This window comes from Phycodurus eques, chromosome 3, assembly GCF_024500275.1.
Source record: "Phycodurus eques isolate BA_2022a chromosome 3, UOR_Pequ_1.1, whole genome shotgun sequence".
Taxonomy (NCBI): domain Eukaryota; kingdom Metazoa; phylum Chordata; class Actinopteri; order Syngnathiformes; family Syngnathidae; genus Phycodurus; species Phycodurus eques.
Window position 1 is genome coordinate 10,938,926 of NC_084527.1, and position 19,103 is coordinate 10,958,028.

The 19,103-nt window shown below is 39.9% G+C and overlaps 1 protein-coding gene across 2 annotated transcripts in view; it reads right to left on the reverse strand.

The window, feature by feature from the left end:
- The window catches only part of msh3 (mutS homolog 3 (E. coli)), a 46,767-nt gene that overhangs the window by 20,123 nt on the left and 7,541 nt on the right, over window positions 1-19,103 (reverse strand). The window contains exons 9-20 of one of the 2 annotated variants that reach the window (XM_061672004.1): window positions 17,140-17,249; window positions 15,739-15,853; window positions 14,946-15,030; window positions 14,050-14,159; window positions 12,487-12,619; window positions 8,007-8,194; window positions 7,762-7,930; window positions 7,608-7,672; window positions 6,574-6,690; window positions 6,263-6,370; window positions 5,217-5,331; window positions 4,749-4,906 (exon numbers count right to left, since the gene is read on the reverse strand). In XM_061672004.1, coding sequence (XP_061527988.1) covers window positions 4,749-4,906; window positions 5,217-5,331; window positions 6,263-6,370; window positions 6,574-6,690; window positions 7,608-7,672; window positions 7,762-7,930; window positions 8,007-8,194; window positions 12,487-12,619; window positions 14,050-14,159; window positions 14,946-15,030; window positions 15,739-15,853; window positions 17,140-17,249 — 1,473 coding nt within the window. The remainder of the gene's footprint in view (window positions 1-4,748; window positions 4,907-5,216; window positions 5,332-6,262; window positions 6,371-6,573; window positions 6,691-7,607; window positions 7,673-7,761; window positions 7,931-8,006; window positions 8,195-12,486; window positions 12,620-14,049; window positions 14,160-14,945; window positions 15,031-15,738; window positions 15,854-17,139; window positions 17,250-19,103) is intronic. The other variant, XM_061672005.1, reaches the window with a different exon arrangement.

The following is a 19,103-nucleotide window of genomic DNA, read 5'->3' on the forward strand; positions in this document are numbered from 1 at the left end:
AGACCCACAAAAAGCATTCACTGCTACAACTAATCAGTGTGTTATGTTACACATTACTACGAAGCTTCACACTGCTTTTGTCAGCTTTTTAGACTCCAGTCCGAGGTGCGAGAGCAGTTTCCTGCGTGATGGCCGATTTTAGAAATGCACATGCTGTGAAAGGGCCGAACAGACGTGTGCCGCCTACAAGAAGGAACAGGCTGTCTGTAAAACTATTAAAAAGCCGGGAGTCCATTCGGGATGCAGCGCTGCGCAACAGATCAGTACGACACTTACTGGGGACCATGACGACGTCACATACACGCCATCTCTACTGTTTGACTAGGGGACCTTTTTAAAACAGGATTCCTCCTTTTGGTTGTTTCCATAACGACCGTGGAGGGATGCAGGACTGCGCTTTGTAAGCTTCAGGACTTAATGCAGACAAGAAAACACACACAGCAGCTGCATACATGCAGATTTACATCTGTAAGAACAAAAACGCACGGAGATCACTGGGGCACCCGACTGGAGTCTGCTGCTGCGGAAAAACAAACAAACATATTCACGTACAGTAACATATTTTTATGTAACTACTGTATGGCATTTGTAAAAAAAAAAAAAAAAAAAAAAAATTTAAAAAAAACAATAGCGTGGGAGGGAGGGCAAACTAAAATTTTGCGAGCTGCTGTCCTGCTTTAAAAGCTCATTGCTAATCAATCACTGGGATCATCTCAGACAGGGTAGCCCATTAGACACCCACGCAGCATTTCATTACCCTCACCAAACCCACCAAGTCTGCTCATACCAATCCGGTTCTATCAACTCTTCCCACCCTGCCCGTCTCCCTTTCACTTATTAGAGCAGAAAACTCACGAAATGAAATGACAATGTTACACATAATAGACGCAGCAGAGGGACTTAGCTGGGTGTTTATATCCATACAAACTTTCCTCTGTCTCAATTAGAAAGTGATAGGTTGATAAAGGCAATGTGGGAGGTGAACAGAGGACAGCACTCTTCTATCAGGGGACACTAATTAGCTATTGGATGCATTTTTCTAATAGACACTGAATATTAACCTCCGCCCCAATCAAATCCCTTGACTAAAAACAACACAGGAGCTCCCAAATCAAACAAACAGCCTCTGTTATATGACTCCAACCCAAGGCTCGCAATAATTGCTTCCGTATGCTTTAAACACTTTATAAACACATTGTAAATGTAGTTGAAAAATTGCAAGCATAATATTTCTTGAAAATATTAGCTATTGTAGCGACTGCGTGTTAGATAAGTGCCTTTAAGAGCCTGGTTGGGTGCCGTGTGCTGTCGGCAAGTCTGCGTGTGAATGTGTTCTGGGCCTGAGACAGCGGCACAATGCGTAAGTGGTTAACATGGCAGCTCGCAGATCACATTTTTTCACGTTCTCAATGCAAATGTCGTTAAAAATAGTCTATCCACTGGAGAGATCACATTTTTTCACGTTCTCAATGCAAATGTCGTTAAAAATAGTCTATCCACTGGAGAACCCTAAAAACGAAAACAAAAATCTCAGTTATTTGTTTGTCATACTACTTTGAATTTGAATCTGCTTACTTCACATAATATACAATCTATATTCTTCTTTTTTAGTTAACACCCCTAGTTGCATCTTCAAAATGTCCAAGTAAAAAGCTAAGTTAATCCTTTGCATATTTTGGTCAAATGTGACTTTGGATGTTCCAGTGTATAAATAAGACCTTCAAACATTATGTGTTTATGCATGTGTTGAGTACTTACAATCAGGCTCAGAGGCTATATTTACATGGACTGCAATAACTGTAGACTACGTCCAGCCATATACAGAGTCAACATGAGATGCAGAATATTCATTTCATAATCCTGTTCACAGAACATAGTGCATGTATCCTGGGAGTTTTGCCCACTTTACATCCTGTGGTCATATGCTGCCTTTAGAACTTGATCAAGGCCACTTGTCTTCAAATATGGAACATAACTAACATTTCCCTGTACAGCCCACAAATTTCTTGTTTGTTTTTTTTAATCCTCATCTCATTTTGGATTACTAATAGAAGTTATCTTGCCATAAAACACCGAAACAGAAGATGCCATCCAGCAATCAGGGCTGCCAAAAGGGTTATTTGGGTTAAGATCTGAAGGAAATCCTACACCGTTATTGCAGTCTTATTTTAAATAGAACCTTATCTGCCACATTCATTAGTGTCCATGTAAACTTACACAGTGTTAAAAGAAGATCCAATTAGAAGAGGTCAGTGCATGTTACATCTCCACTGGGCTGATATGGGTCAAGATTAAAACATTATTCTTTTTCTGCACATGTGATTAATTTGTTGTACAGCCATTATGAAGCAAGGGCAAGATTTGTTCCCACAATACATGTCGATGAAATAACATAAAACTGCATTATGTCATGCTAAACTACAGATCAATGAGTATCTGAAGTACAGGTGTCAAAATTCTTTTGGGTGTCAGGAATGGATTCATTGGATTTACATTATTTCCTATAATTTGTTTTAGTCAGATTTATTGGTACAGATTTTTCATCAAAACCAAGGTTCCACTACATTTTAACCAGTAAAAAAAAGCTTCCAAATAAGGAACACATTTTGTTTGAACATAGGGGTTGCCCTGTGTGCACTTACATCTGTCTCAATATGACCCAAAGACAACTCAGTGTACAACGACACAATATGTATCAATCAGCAATATACTTTGGGGGTAGGTTTTTATTGCTTTCTGTCACTAAAAGACATTTAGAGCCCTGATAACCTTAAAGTGGCTTCATTGGCCTAAGGACCACACTACATAACCTCATTACTCAAAGATGAAGTAAAACTCCCCAAAACTGTATTTTTTCAAGAATACAAATATACACACGCACACACACACACACACACACACACACACACACACACACACGCACACCCCGTGGTATGCTGACAGAGTTTTGGCTCCCACGGGGTTAATTTATAAGAACATGCCTAAACCCACAAAAAAGACAATTACACACATCTGCAAGCCATTATGTCTAATCACTGAGTGCAGCAAGGCCAGAAATACAGAGAGAATATTGTATATCGTACAGTGAGGAACGGAATTTGCAGGTAGAGTTGAATACAATCGGAAGATCTCCTCCAACAAAGATGTATTGTATAGTCGGTGAGCTCCCATCGGAACAGAGAGCCTTACCATGCTTCATCTCTCGTGTAGTGAAGAACATGATGAGATTACCGCAGATTAGTCTTTAGTGTCATGCCTAAAAATACACTTGACATGATGATGCTTGGTGACAAGATTCTTTTTTTTTTTTTCTTTTTTCCTCTTCAGGTAGTCAGAAAGACTAGTCACATGCAATTATGCTAATGAAAAATAACGGACCTTCAATGTTGTCATGGTAACTGTCCATCAATTCAGAATAAATATAGTGTAATTTGCGATGCCCCTGAAGTGAACACTTACCAGTAACACGCACAATGTAGTGGATTCAAACCCAACGGTATTATCTCCACTAATTTTGATTCCATGTGTTTCAACAAGTTTTTGTGTGTGCAGGTTTACTCAAATTCATCTGATCCAGAAATGTGCTCCAGTAGGTGTGGATACAGGATATTTTTAAATGTCATTTTATTTAACACAGTGTAAACTTTGAATCCACAGAAGAAAACAGTCATATTCATCTTTGCTAATTTTGTAATTGGCATTACCACCACCGATAGGACTGGAGTGGAATAACATTGAGCGATCCTTAATAACTGTTCAAACTGAGGCCAGCAGATGTTATTGTATTGTTTTTTATATATACTAAATGTAAAAGGGGCATAAATTCCTAGAACTATGAAAAGGAAAATGATTGCTCAATTAATCAATTTGTTGTTTTAATATTTTCAATTTATTTTAGTTTTATTTTATTTTTTATTAATATATTTTAAGAATATATATATATATATTTTTTTTTTTTCTAAAAAATGAAAACCGTGTACGCAAACAAATAAATTAATAGATCCTATGAGGGTTGAAGCGACATGATTAGTCAACAAAAAAATTCCACACAATTGTCAGAATTCCCATCGATCATTAACTGGTCCACTAATCGATCGTTGTGATCATCCCATTGTTACGCCCATCAATTAACAAAGTTCACAAAAGTCTTATCGGTTCTCTATACAGAGAATTAATGCTCAGTATTGCACATAATAGTATTTGCATAGGCAACTATAGATCAAAATGACATGGTTTTATTATTATCTATTATATAAGGAGGAATGTACCCCTATTTGAACCTAATGTTGGGGTTTTAATTGAAGAGTTCAAACACAACAGCATATGACTATTATTTTTTGACTTTCGTAAATCGTTTTTTTGTTATTTCTGGTTTCCAGGTGAAAGCTAGTAATTTTTGTTAAGGGCAGAATGTGATCGAACGTGATAACATAAATACGTGGGCGCTTCTGATTGGCTTCAAATGTTTTTTTTATTGGTTTCTGCAATAAAATCTTTATTTTCGACAAGTTTTACAAAGCATTTGTTAGGTTTCGCAAGGTTAGGAAATACGACATTGAAAAATGCCGTAATAGGCAGTCTGGTAGGAGGCGTGGCTCTACTTTTGTCTAAATGCCGCTTGCCGGATTTTACGCTTCAACTTGTCAACTGAATTCTTGAATCTTTAGCAATCAGTAAAATTTTCTCCAGGAAGTCTATTATATTTATGTATATATTGTTGAACATGTGGGCACTGATCTTGGTCCTACCTGGTGTAAATGCCATCCAAAATGCCCAGACGGGCCTCAGAGCTGGACACGTAGGAGCCTATTTGGGCCATAACACAGATCAGGGCCACCTGGCGGATGTAGGAGCTCTTTCCCCCCATGTTAGGGCCAGTGATGATCATTGTTATTTTTCCATCAGCCTGAAGTGAGGTAGAAGAGAGCAGTAGTAACAAAGACAGATGATTAGGGAGTGATATACAGTAATAAGATATTTGGATGCTGAGGAGGTGGATGGACTATACGCATTGACTTGTTGCTACAGGAACCCTCTCAAATAGTGACAGTTGAAGCGTGTTTGTGTTGTGATGCACATCTATGTGTGTGAGAAAAATATGTTATGATGCTTATGCGCTGCTGGCATTTTATTTCGGAACTGGGAGCATGGAAACATCTGTGTTTTAACTTAGATTTGTTTTCAAGGCTTTTGCGTGTGTGTGTATGCGTGCGTACCTGCAGTTGTGCATTATTGGGCACATACTGGCTGTGCTCGCCCATTAGTAGGTCTATAGCAGGGTGTCTGCCATCCTTGATCACAATCTGACGCTCATTGTCAGACACCTTTGGTCTGCAACAGAAAAAAACAAAAATACACGGGTCAGCTGCAAACAACAACACAAAAAAATTATCACAATAAAGTGCACAGCCATTAAATAAAAAAACACATTTATATAAAAGCGTTATACAAACCCCAATTCCAATCAAGATGGGACGCTGAGTAAAACATAAATAAAAAAACTAAAATAAAAACTGAACCAGATTATTATTATTTTTTTTTGTATGGGGTGACAGCTGTGGTTTTGAATAATGATGGAATCATACTAGTGGAGAGATAAGAGTGAATATTGGTGGCTATGAGGGGAAGCAGGGAGGACAGGCTGGATTTGACCAAGGTTGTAGGGAGGGGATCGCACTGACAGGTGGAGAGTTTGGATTTATGAATGAGATCAGAGATTTAGGAGGCATAAGAGGAAGAAAGTGGAAAAAGAATCACAGTGGGGGAGTGGCAGTGCGTTTTTGAACTTTTTGTTCATTTTGTAGTAATTCTATGACTTTATTCATATATCGGAACAATTCTCAGAAAGGTTTTTGTCCAAATATTGAGACTTTATCTTCATAATTAAATTAAAAATACATTGTCATACTTTTTATTTTTGTAGAACTGTAATCTTTTTGCTCTTTTCAATGTGGTCTAACTAATGACTTGGAAGTGCAGCAAGGATTTTGGCGCAAAGGTTTTTTTCAGACGACATGTTATTTGGGTTGTATGCAGATACTGTATGGCTGGTGTGTGCGTGCGTATCTTAGTGAGCGGGAGAAACGTTAGCGTTCTGGCTGAGCATGCCACTGAGCCCAATGGATACGCCCACGCACCGCCTGCCCGAGACTATAGGACATGACACAGGAAACACGTACAGTACACACATTCAGCATATTAATACACATTAAAGCAATTCAAACACACACAAGTACACAGTACAATTACATGAGGGCATCACCTGCAATAGTCCCCATGTTTGGCAACCTCAGCCAATGAGAAGAGACAGTCCATGGTTGCTAGGTGACTAATAGCCCTTTTCATGGTGTGATAGTGCTCCCCAAACTGACTGCAAGAGAGCAAGGAGAGGAAGTAAAAGATTTGCAAGCGTAAATTACTGGAAATGTATAATTGTATTCTCAGTAGATTACACTGCTAGTGCACTTGAACAGAGCATGATTGTGGCAGGTAACACTGGACTGACGGAACGCTTGAAACTGTGTTTATCATGTACAGTATATGAGTGTGAGCGTGTGCGTGCGTGTGTTGTACTCCATGAAAGCGGTCCACTCCCTCTGGCAGTCCAGTAGCAGCTGCTCACGGAGCTGCAGCAGCTTCTTGTGGCGCTCCACCAAAAAGGGGGAGTGATACCTGCTGACCACTTTGGTGCTGCACAGCAAAAGGAGATTATGTTCGTGGGATTAATTTACATTTTGATGCGTGCATTCCAATGCATCTGGTGTCAAATAAAAGAGCACCACTGATGAAATGGAAGCAGTGTCTGCCTCTTGCAGATGGGATGACTATTAAAAAAAAATAAAAAATGAAGAAAAAAAAAAAAGCACAAATGGAGTAGGAGTTACACTGATTAGTTGACTCGTGGGCGAGTTGACTTCAATACTCTGCATCGACCAGGGTCAGAGATTCACGGTGGCATTAACGTTGGCCCGATGACCCGGGTCGAGAACGCCGCAGTGTCGGGCCGCCACCTATGCATAGATACTGGCCCGCTCAGTCTAGTACATATTTCTCAAAGTCAAAGAACATTTTTGCCCGCCGAAAGCGGTGCATAAAGATTTTATACCTGATACCAAGTTATCTCAGGGAGTTCCAAATGCTCTACTACTAGTACTTACACTACTGTCTGCTAAAATGTAGTGAAAAGAAACCTAGAATTATGCATTTGGGACTTTTTGTTGCCTTTTCCTGTTGTACTAGACTCTCAAGGGGGTCACGCAACGTCGCTATGAATGGTTGGCCAAGACGGTCTCCGAGATGAACAGCAATGCTGTTATCTATATTTAAAGTAATGAAAGTAAGAAATGTCAGATATTGAGCAAAGCTTTTTACAATATTAATGAGAAATATTAATGAGAAATCCAGCCGTCTCAAATGCCAGGCGGAAAAGACCAACTAGAATAGCTTGACAAAGGGAATGCTATGCATTTTCAACCCAAATTATTGTGCAAACCAGACTAAAGGGCATAAAAAATTATAAAAACTAAAAATAAACCATTGATGGCCTGGGACCTTTAAAGAAGAAAAAATAGTTCCCTCTCTTTCCATTTGTGTGTTTTGCAACTCACCTGCTGATTTTGACCCAATCGATAGGAACAATGGAGGACTGTGAGTTCTTCACCTCAATCAGAAACTGTCAGCAGAGGAGACAAACACGCACGCACTAAGCTGGCATGTCGTTGTTGTTTGACTTGTGGCCACTCAGGCTCCATCAGTACGTACCTCCTGTCCTGACACAGTGGTGTAGTTGAGGGCGGGGGCTTTCAGGACAATTCGGACGTGTTTGCAATGGTCCTGAATCTCTTGTAAAACCTTCTGGATTTGCTCTCTTCTTTCCAGCAGCACTGGGAAGCCAGACAGATCAGAGAAGAGCTCGGTCTTATTCCCACACCTGTAACATGTGATATTGACATTATACTCACACTCTTCTATCCTCCATTTTTTTCCTTCCCCCATACAATACTTACTTGGCTGCCTTCTCGTTGAGCACGCTGAGGAAGTCGTGGGCCGGGGCCAGCAGGTCCGGAGTGTCCACCAGGAGTCCTCGAATGAGCCCAGAGCGAATCTGTGCTCTAATAGCTGGCAGCAGGGCCTGCAGTTCCAGTGCCAGGCGACAAAGGCTGCTGATGATGAGGTAGAACTCCTGTGTGGAGGACTACAGCACATTTTAAAATCATTAACGTGCAAAATAGCAGCCCTTTAAACCTTTAAGACTTCACCTTTACTTTTCAGAGATGTTATGCTAACAGACAATAAGATAAGAAAACTACAGTAAATCTGATCTACACTTGTTCTTGGAGACAAAATGTCAACACAAATATTTAGTGTGATAAATTTGATCTACGCTTGATATTGAAGCCAAGTAGTAAAAAGGCAATGTGTGTATTTTAAGCCCCACAAAGCATTTCAACAGTGTTTCGAATAGAGGAACATATGAACAAAAGCATATCATAAAACAGCAAAGATCCAAAATTTGTTCAACACCTTGATCACAGTATTTTATTTAAGATTTAGTATTTTCTTCTATACTAATACAGATTTGCATATTTTCAATTGTATTTACAAACCCCAATTCCAATGAAGTTGGGAGGTTGTGTGAAACAAATAAAAACAGAATAACAATGACTTGCAAATCCTTTTCAACAAACATTCAATTGAGTACACTACAAACTGATAAAATAATTATTTTGCAAATATTCACTCATTTTGGGGCATGTTTACCACCTTGGTACATCACATTTCCTTTTAACAACATTCAATAAGCGTTTGGGAACTGAGGACACTAATGTTGAAGCTTTGTAGGGAGAATTCTTTCCCATTCTTGCTTGATGTACAACATGAGTGTCTCCCGTGTCGTATTTTGCGCTTCACAATGCACCAGACATTTTCATGGGAGACATGTCTGGACTGCTTGCAAGCCAGTCTAGTACTCTTAACTACGAAGCCACGCAGTTGTAACATGTAACACCTGAAATTAGCAGGGATGTCCCTGAAAAAGACGTTGCTTGGATGGCAGCACATGTTGCCCCAAAACCTGTATGTACCTTTCTGCATTAATGGTGCCTTCACAGATTGTAGATGCAAGTTACCCATGCCATGGGCACTAACACATTCCCATACCATTATAGATGCTGGCTTTTAAACTGCGCTCATAACAATCTGGACGGTCCTTTTCCTCTTTGGCCCAGAAGATACAACATCCATGATTTCCAAAGACAATTTGAAATGTGGACTCGTCAGACCACAGCACACGTTTTCCACTTTGCGCCAGTCCATTTTAGATGCGCTACGGCCCAGAGAAGCCAGCGGCGTTTCTGGGTGTTGTTTATATATGCGTTTCGCCTTGCATGGTAGAGTTTTAACTTGCATTTGTAGATTTAGCGACAAACTGTGTCAACTAACAATCGTTTTCTGAAGTGTTCCTGAGCCTAAGTGGCAATATCCTTCACACAATGACGCTGGATTTTCAAGCAGGGATTGAAGGTCACAGGCATTCAGTGTTGGTTTTCAACCTTAACCGCTTACATGCAGAGATTTCTCCAGCGTCTCTGAAACTTTTGATATTATGGACCGTAGATGATCAAATTCCTAAATTTCTTGCAATTTTATATTGACAAACATTCTTAAACTTGACTATTTGTTCACACAGTTGTTTACAAAGTGGTGAACTTCTCCCCATCCTTGCTTGTGAACAATTATACCCAATCATGACACGCACCTCTTTCCAATGAACCTGTTCACCTGTGGAATGTTCCAAAGAGGTGCTTTTTTAGCATTCCTCAACTTTACCAGTCTTTTGTTGCCCCTGTCGCAGCTTTTTTGGAACGTGCTACAAGCATCAAAGACAAAATGAGAGAATATTTACAAAAAACAATAACGTTCATCAGTTTGAACATTAAATATATTTTCTTGGTAGTGTATTCAGTTGAATATATCTTGAAAAGGATTTGCAAATCATTGTATTCTGTTTTCTATTTACGTTTTATACAATGTCCAACTTCAATGGAATTGGGGTTTGTAGTTTCATAAAATTGCACTTCCTTCCTCTCCTACTTCCTCAAATGGTGTCTTCATTGTTGTGCCTGTAAGGTGATTTATAAACAAAATATATGTAGCTTTTGCCAAAAAAAAAGCTACAAGACTATGGGTCTGATGCAAGTGCAAATTTAATTGCTCACGCAAACAGATGTGAAAGCTGACCTACTAAGCATGTGCACGTAGGATCGCATCTGTCAAACACACCAAATAACCATGAAGTTCATTTTGCACGTTCTCGGAAGGCTAAATGCAAAAAGATTAATTTAGCATGCACAATGTGATTTCACAAATTGAGATAAATCTTGATGGCTGATTCTCCGTCTTAAAAAAAAAAAACGCGTCTGAAAGGCAGGTGCAAATGGCAACGCTGAGTGTAATCTTGGCAAGGAGGGCAGGCAAAATGACAGGCGACGAGAAGAAAGGATCTTTTCCACTCATGTGAACGTTCTTTAAATGCCAGAAACAAAATTATCGCATATCACGTATCATCTGTTCAGAAATGCTATTTTGGAGCTTCATACTGACATAAGGGCTGACTTTGAGCTCGTCACCTATGACAAAACTCTTTGAACTCTGCATTTCCTTCTGTCTGGGTCATTTTAGTGCACTGTTACTATTGCCTAGTGCTGGCCTTTCCCAGAGCAGTTTTCGAGTGTACTGTCCCAAGTTTGCAATACAATGTTATGAAGGATGGGCACTTGGGATGAGTTAAACAAAAATAGGGCTTTTATGCGGAACGACAGAGGACCAGTTTGTTGACTGCGCAAGGATGAGTATTTTCCATCTTGTCAAGTTATACTTTTCTATTTTCAAAGGAAACAGTGACAATGATTTTCAAGATTTTGGGATCCTGATCCCTTATTCTCACCATATATAACGATTTCTCAAAAACATCCCACTTTTGTCTCAAAAATAATATATACACAACTTTTTTCCTCAAAAATACACAACTTTATTCTCGCAACATTACTATAAGTGTGGCTCTTATACTCCTTTGTAATTCTGCACCAAAGCTGCCTTACAGAGAAATTGTGCTCTGACTTTCTAGTTCTCTAAAACAACGGACACACAAAACCGTCATATGAAAATAGCTCGATCAGCACATTACTGAGGTAATAAAATATTAATGCTACAAGATATGTAATGTTTACGCCATGAATTGTGCAGCATCTTCAAAGGCCAAACTTGTGATCAGTTCTGATCAAAAGTATTGATTTATCAATGCACTGGACGGGCATGCCTCTTGGGAAGCGAGGCTATTGCACTTTATGATTCCCATTAGTGGAATTAGAGTGGACTCCTGCGTCATTAAGGGTTAATGAGAGTCACAGTGTGATGATGCTTTCAGGTATTAATCACAAACTAATGCTTTACAGGTTCCCTCATGTCAGCAGCCCCCTGGATTGGTTCTTCTTGGAATACGCAAACCTGGAGCCGCTGCATCCCAATAGTATGACCCCCACCATTGAGCGGAGACATAGATACAGGCCATTACACACACTCCCATATATCTACAGACGGCCAGCATGAATATTAGGTTATTTGTATTGAGTGACATTTATGTTGTTTTTGTCTTATGAAGGATTTAAACATAGTACACCCAAACGGGTGGCCGAGAACCTGTGACATTTTAAAGATGAGTCAGATGGGAAATGAGAATGTGGGATACTTTCAGGTAAACTCTCGCTCTCTCTCCAACTGTCTCTTCAAGTGTCTCAGTGTCTCTCTTTCTCATTGTGCCTCCGTCTCTCTCAGTAGTGTCTGGCTCGCTGTCTCTTCATCACATTGTCTTTCTCTGTCTCTCTGTGTTTGCCTGTCTCTCAGTGTCTCTCTCTCAGTGTCTCAGTCTTTCAGTGCCGAAAGTGTCTGTCCCTCAGTGTCTCTTTCTCAAAGAGTCTCTGTCTCTCTCGTTGTGTCTCTCTATGTCTCCCTGTGTATCTAGAAAGGGAAAATACTACAAGAATAAAGTTATAGAATGATGAGCATACAGGAATTCATCTGCATATTCATGGTTACCTATTCACTAATTCATCTGTTTGCATTTTGTTTTCGTTTTTTTTCTGTGGGACCTATGCACAGCTATTAGTTGAAAAAAAATAATCTAATTGCTGGTCTGGTGCAATTTCTTTTTTTAATCAATAAATCTGTAAGCCATTTATTTATATGGGCAATATTGCACGATGAGTTTGAAAATATATTGCTTTGGGGTCATAATTTGTGATGTATTTACCATTTTAAACAACAATCGCAGCCTTGGAAGAGGTACCCACTACTGAGTGGCACTCGAGCCAAGTTTAAAACTATTTGATATTCAAAATGTTCAAGAAAGTGTATGTAAAATTGCAAAAGGTGCAACAAAAAAGGGAATCTTTTAGATTCCCTGTCCCTTTATTTTTTATTTATTGGTACCTTTTTGTTGAATATGCTGCAAATTCCTCTCTCCAGATCAGGCAAATGCACCAGCAGGGATGTTGTGGAGTTTAATGTGAGAGAATCAGACTCCAGGATCTCCTGCACTGCATCCTGCCGTTCCAAGATGGACCTTGAGATCCGAACAGAAAAAGGCATTTAAAAGGTACATAATAGTGTTTCCGCCACTGCTATGGCCACAAGTACCTGTATATTATTCATATCTGTTAATAAACTCTTATAATTCCAATTGAACCTCATTTGACAGAATTCCCTTGTGTCATGTGTCAAGTATCACAAAAACAGCAGATAAAGAATATCCAAATTCAAAGTCATAAAAGTGATATCACAAACAATCACAATGCATATTTGGCGTGCGTGTGTGGGGGGGTGCCTTTAATGCATTGTCATGGAATTAATGGATGTAATCTGGGATTTACTGACATTGAAATTGTGCAGAGGAGCTGTCGACATAATTGGAGTGTAGTGCTCAATCACATCTTTAATCCCTCCGCTGTGAGCGTGACACAAACGAAGGAAATGGAAAAACATCGCCACATTGTAAGTGAGAGGTTGTTTCAAGCAATCAATGTGTTTTATTTCTGTTCTATGACCTACCCACCAATCTACTAATCCCAATGGGTGAAAATAGCGAAATGCATGGAAATCAGGTCCTTGCAGTTGTCATCCTTTTGTTAACTTTTTATTTAAGAGCAATATTCAGGATTAGGGTTCCAAAGGGGTGAAAACATTTACAGTAAATTTCCAAAACCGAAAACCTTTTACTGAAAAGTTTAGCTAGGAAAAGTCATAGCTGGAGATTTTTTATAATGGAATAAAGAAAAAGACATTTTTACATTGGTTTATTTTTTGCTAGGATTTAAGAGTTCTTTTGAATAAACGGGATAAGCGGTTAGCAAATCTCCCTCACAGTTCTGATGTTGGGGTTTGAATCCGGGTTGCCCCTCCTGTGTAGAATTTGCATGTGCTCCTTGTGCTTACGGGGGTTTTCATCCAACATTTCAAAAACATGCATGTTCTGTTCATTGAGGACTCTAAATTGTTTTAGGTGTGATTATGAGTATGAATGGCTGTTTGTCTGTATGTGCCCTGCGACTCGCTGGCGACCAGTCCAGCATGTCCCCCAATTCAGCTGGGATAAATGAATAGAATAACCATGTATATTATCTTCTTTGTAGGAAGTAGAGTCAGGTATGGACATTGGAATGAGGGATGCAGGGTAGACACACATCTGGGCATATTGCACCGTGCAGAGCACACTGAAAAAAATGGGTATTTTCCAATCCCTAGTAGACAATGAATTGAATTTGTAGCAATGCCAGTTGCAATTCCTGTTAATTCCCCCAAAAAGTTTCCAAAAATTCCCAAAAATTTTAAACCATATTCAGAAGAAACTCCACTTCACTGTCAACATGTATAATTCTCCTTCTCCTTCTTTCATCATTGTTATGACTTTTCCTGAAATAGCTGCTCAGTGGCCTTAAGGTTGCAGGTTATAGCGCCACCTGTTGCTTTGGCAGGTGCAAGAGGTTGTGTACTCACCGTGGGTCTGTGAGCGGACGGGTCACCCACTTCCTCATGAGCCTCCTACCAAACGAAGTGCGCGTGTGGTCCAATACCCACAGCAGACTGCCCCTCACACCGCCATCTGTCTGTTATTTAACATAAAACACAACGACAAAGTGATACACGCATTTAATAATTGGAGAAACAGCTTTAGCTCTGATTAAGGGAAGAGACAGAAAGTAATAAAAGAGGACAGAGGACTTGAACTAAGACCAAAATCTATTCTGTGTGTACGTGTGCCCGCGCACACACACAAACACACACACAGGATGTCTGACATCCGCGTGCCCCGCAGGAGTCGTGCTGAACCTTTGAGCCGTCGCCCACGCAACCCTAACTCGTCACTGAACAATTTGCTGGGAACTGAGAAGCGGTTTAAATCAGCCGGTAAATCTTCCCAGGCCGCCTTGCGACGACGAGAGGGAGAGGATTTTGTTGTACATCGAGTTTGGATGGCACATACTGAACTAAAGAGCATTGATGGTTGAGAACATTTGTAAAATCAGTGAATGAATAACTAAAATCTAAATCTTCATAGCCTAAAGGAGGTTAAGTTATACGCAGATGCACGTTCTTATGAATCCTTATCCTGCATGAGCATAACAAATTATAACCTGACCTGATTAGATATGACAAAGTCTTCCCCTCACTAGGCCCGCGACCCTAGTGAGGAGAAGCGGCTCAGAAAATGGATGGATGGATGGATGGATGGATCAGATCCAGATTAAACTCAGTGGCCTTGCATACTGTACATAAAACAAATTGAACACTGGAGACAGCACATGGTCAAGAACAAGGCCCGTGACTGCCAGGCCCCAGGTTCAGTTCAGTTCAGTTTAAGTAGTGGCAATAAAGAAAGAAAAAGAAATCACCTGATTGTTGAGAATTTCCAGGTTTCTGAGGGTGGCCGCACTGAGGATCATTCCCTGTGACTCACCGGTCAGACGTTGGAAGGAGCTGCATGGAATAACATTAAATCATCCCACTATCCAGCAAAAGCACAACATTGTCCAGTTTCTGAGGGTGTCTTCATCTGTAGTTCTTTTTACACAAACTGAACTCAGTTCTTTCAGACTGTTTTTTTACACACATGTAACTTTGTTCTATGGCATGGAATACAGCTTAAACTGTGTTTCATGTGTCTTTAAATGACACATTAGGTCCTGGTTCACATTGGCATCTTCAACAGACCAAAACCAAGCTTATTATACAGATGCCTGTGCCAAACTGCAATGAGCAACATAACGTGTTTCAATTGACACTTGTTTGGGTTTGAACAAGCATGGTAGTGTTCACATTTGAAAGCAAATTCACGCTATAATAGGAGTTCTTTTAAAAATATGAACACACAAACGGACTAAAAAGTGATCAGAGAACAGTATTATTGCCTTCACATTTCTCATTAATTTGGATAAGAATTGAGTTTTCTTCCTGGTCTACTTTAGGTATACTCCCAGTTGTTGCAATACAAGGTGAAGTGAATCTGCACTGCTTGGTGTACAGAACGTAAAAGTAAAGCAAAGCACTCTGTCGACTTTTAGAAGGATCTGAGTTTGTCTGGAGTGTTCATACAGAATTTGCATGAAAAATGCCGACTAATGTATGGCTGAAAAGAAAAAGTGTGACAACAGCCTGAGTTTTGAAGTCCATACGTCTGTTGTATACCTTTCACTTCTAAGCACTCTCTCCAAGTTGAACTCTTGGAGGTACTGGATGAGAGGACCCAAACAGCAGATCACGGGGCTCTCCAATGATGCCACACTAGATAAAGAATGACAACCTGGACAACGCAAACACATTTTTACCTATCCAACACAGTCATGAACCACTTAGAACACATTCACTGCCATCGATGGCTTTAGAAGTCAAATATCCATAAGCATCCAATTTTTTTTTATCCAATATTGATTGCATAGTGGCGGCACAGCCCCGCCCCGCCTGTGTGGAGTTTGCATGTTCTCCCTGTGCCTGCATGGGGTTTTCTCCGGGCACTCCGGTTTCCTCCCACATCCCCAAAACATGCATGGTAGGTTGATTGAAGACTCTTAAGTTTCCCTTAGGTGTGAATGTGTGTGCAAATGGTTGTTTGTTTATATGTCCCCTGCGATTGCCTGGTGACCAGTTCAGGGTGTACCCCGCCTCTCGCCCGAAGATAGCTGGGATAGGCTCCAGCAAGCCCGCGCCCTATTGAGGTTGAAGCGGTACAGAAAATGGAGGGATGGATGATTTCATAGTGAAAAATAAAAATTTTGCAAATTTCCTGTTCAAATACATGGGAGAGACTCAAAGTGCGACAGCAAGAAGCCAGCTTCACATCAGATTGCGATAACACACCAACAGTACATTAAGTTACATGACCAGAAGAAGAAAATCGCAATTGAACTGCATTATATATCTCGTTTTTACACTGAGTAGGAAGGATATATGTCTGTGAGTATTGTTATATTATCTGTCTGTATATGCTCCTACAGCGTTTTTGTGTGAATGTTCGTTATTTGAAGGAGTATGACTGGTGACTTGGATGCTAACTTTCCTTAGCCCGTCAATAGAGTTGTACTTAGTGTGTTAGCATTAAGATGGCGATTTAAGGATGTATATTTGGAACAGTGACAAAATGTGTGATTAATTTGTGAGTTAACTATGGAAATCTTGTGATTCTAAATTTTAATCGATTGACAGCCCTATTATTAAAAAAAAAAAAAGTGTATAAGTCAAGTCAGCCTGCCTTTAGTGTTGCATGAGCACAGAAGTTCTATTTCCTTAATTTTACAATAATTTAACAGTGGTTAACTTCTTTGTACACTTTGTATGGCAATTGGTAATGTTAAAATGTTACTTAGAACATTCCCTGTACATTTAATCAAGGTTTTATAGAGTGACAGTTTGACTCTGAAAAAGATTATTTGTATTTCTAATTATTTCCTACAATAATAATTAAACAAACAAAGTGGAGTTTGAAAAGCATTGCGGAGTGTATTGTGCCTTTTAAGGTTATGCCTCGTAAAAAAAAAAACGAGTAAAAAGATGTCATAATTAGGCAGAAGAATAGAACACAAATAAACACACCTCCAACCTGATTGTGGCAATAGAATTCAGTTACTGTGTTCATTGCAGAGGCAAACTCAAAGTGCGCACTGTCCCTCTTCTCAACTCGCACCTTGTCATCAGCCTGCGCACTGGAAGGAAATGACATGAATAAAAGCAAATATCTCATTTTCCTACCAACTGAAAGGAAACAACAAAACACACACATGCACGCAAACACACAGCATATCTGCCGCTTCATCGCATCTCATTCATTTTTGCTGCAATACTGCTTTCAAGGACTCGCTAGGTTTGTCAGATCTGTTGTTTCCATGCCAACCAAGGAAAACACGTGGCTTTGGATCCCGACACACACACACGCACGAGCCATCGTTCATCACGTCCGCCGCTGGTCAGACTGGGAGGTACAATGTTATTGTTCCAATAACCCTCATAAATCATTTAAGCAGTCAGTTCAAGCAAATGATAAGATTCTATCGATCAGTCCAGCTCAGTGAAGCACTTCTACCAAACATGAAACTGGCTGAAAAAGTCTCCAAAGTGTTTTTGTGTTTTTTTTTTTAAGGGGGGGGGGGTGTTCTCATGTGAAAGGTTGGATTCATAAGACTCGCAAACATCAGCACGCTTCAGCAGTTATTTTCTGCATATTTCATATCAGTAGGGCTGAGTGGGTGTCACTATTTCTACAGATACTATGCACTGGATGATGGCTGATCATGTCAGGGGATTACCAAAGCAGTTACTACAGATCCCTGAAGTGAATACAGGTGCTGGTGTTCTTAACAATGAAGCCTGTATTTGCTTTTTGGTTCCACCTGTCACAGTCACCTTTTTTTTTCTTTTTTTTTTACCCATTGAATAAAGAAAATTCACTTTGACTCAACATTTACGAGTATTATTTTTTGGGTCTTAAATTTATCAAATTATCATCAAATTCAAAATGAGTGCCAATTTGCAAAAAAAAAAAAAAAAAAAGAAAGTATGACCATTAAACTCTTTTTAGCATATTCAACTGAATAGAGGTTGAAAAATATTTGTATATTATTGTATTATGTTTTTATTTATGTTTTACAAAACATCCTAACGTCATCGGATTTGGTTTTTTTTAAAACTGGTTGTACTGATCCATCAAAATATAGGCTGGATGGCTTAGTGTTTAACAGATAAGGACATTTAATGAATGTTAAATTTGTTTATTTAGTTAGTTACATGCCATGACTGCCACCTCACCTTCACAGCAGTTGCTTATCAACTTAAAAACCTTTAGAAAAAAAATTGAGAACACTCGTGTTGGAAAAGCCTCACCAAGTAAGGTCTTTCACTCGCTTATATTCCCCTCACAAACCTGGCTCGTGACCGCAGGCTAGAGGGTGCTGAGGGAAGGCCGCTAATCTTGCACCCAGCTACCAACCAAACCCCCGGGGGCTCATTACCTGCCTCTCTGCAGACACGCACGCCCGGTTGCCAGGCGTTACCTTCTTTTCCTCCTCCAATCCAAAAACACGCATCTTAGCTTCACTGAAGATTCTAAATTGTGCATAAGTGTAAACTGTAAAGATGAGTCTCTCTAGTTGTTTGACTATGCGCGCCGTGTGATTGACTGGCCCTGTAATTAATGAATTATAATTTTCTGCCAAACTAAATGGACTGAATGCACTGCTCTAATTGATTGGCATTCCTTGTGTAGCGCTCAAACAACGACCGCAGGCGCTGTTGCAAGCACACAAATGAACGACCCAAAAGACAAAAAGGAAAACCCAAATGAGAGTGAAGAATGACAAATGTGCACCGGGAAAGAGACAACAGAGGCAGAAAGCAGCAGCAGGCAGCTTTCTATTTATCCAATCAACCTTATCTAATCTAATCCACTTCCCTCCCTCCCACTCCGTCGTTTGATTTTCATTTGTGCATAATGCAGTGAGAGAAAGCCCGAGAGGGAGTCGGGGCTCAATTGTCGGCACAACGCTGGGCAGCACGTGCAATTG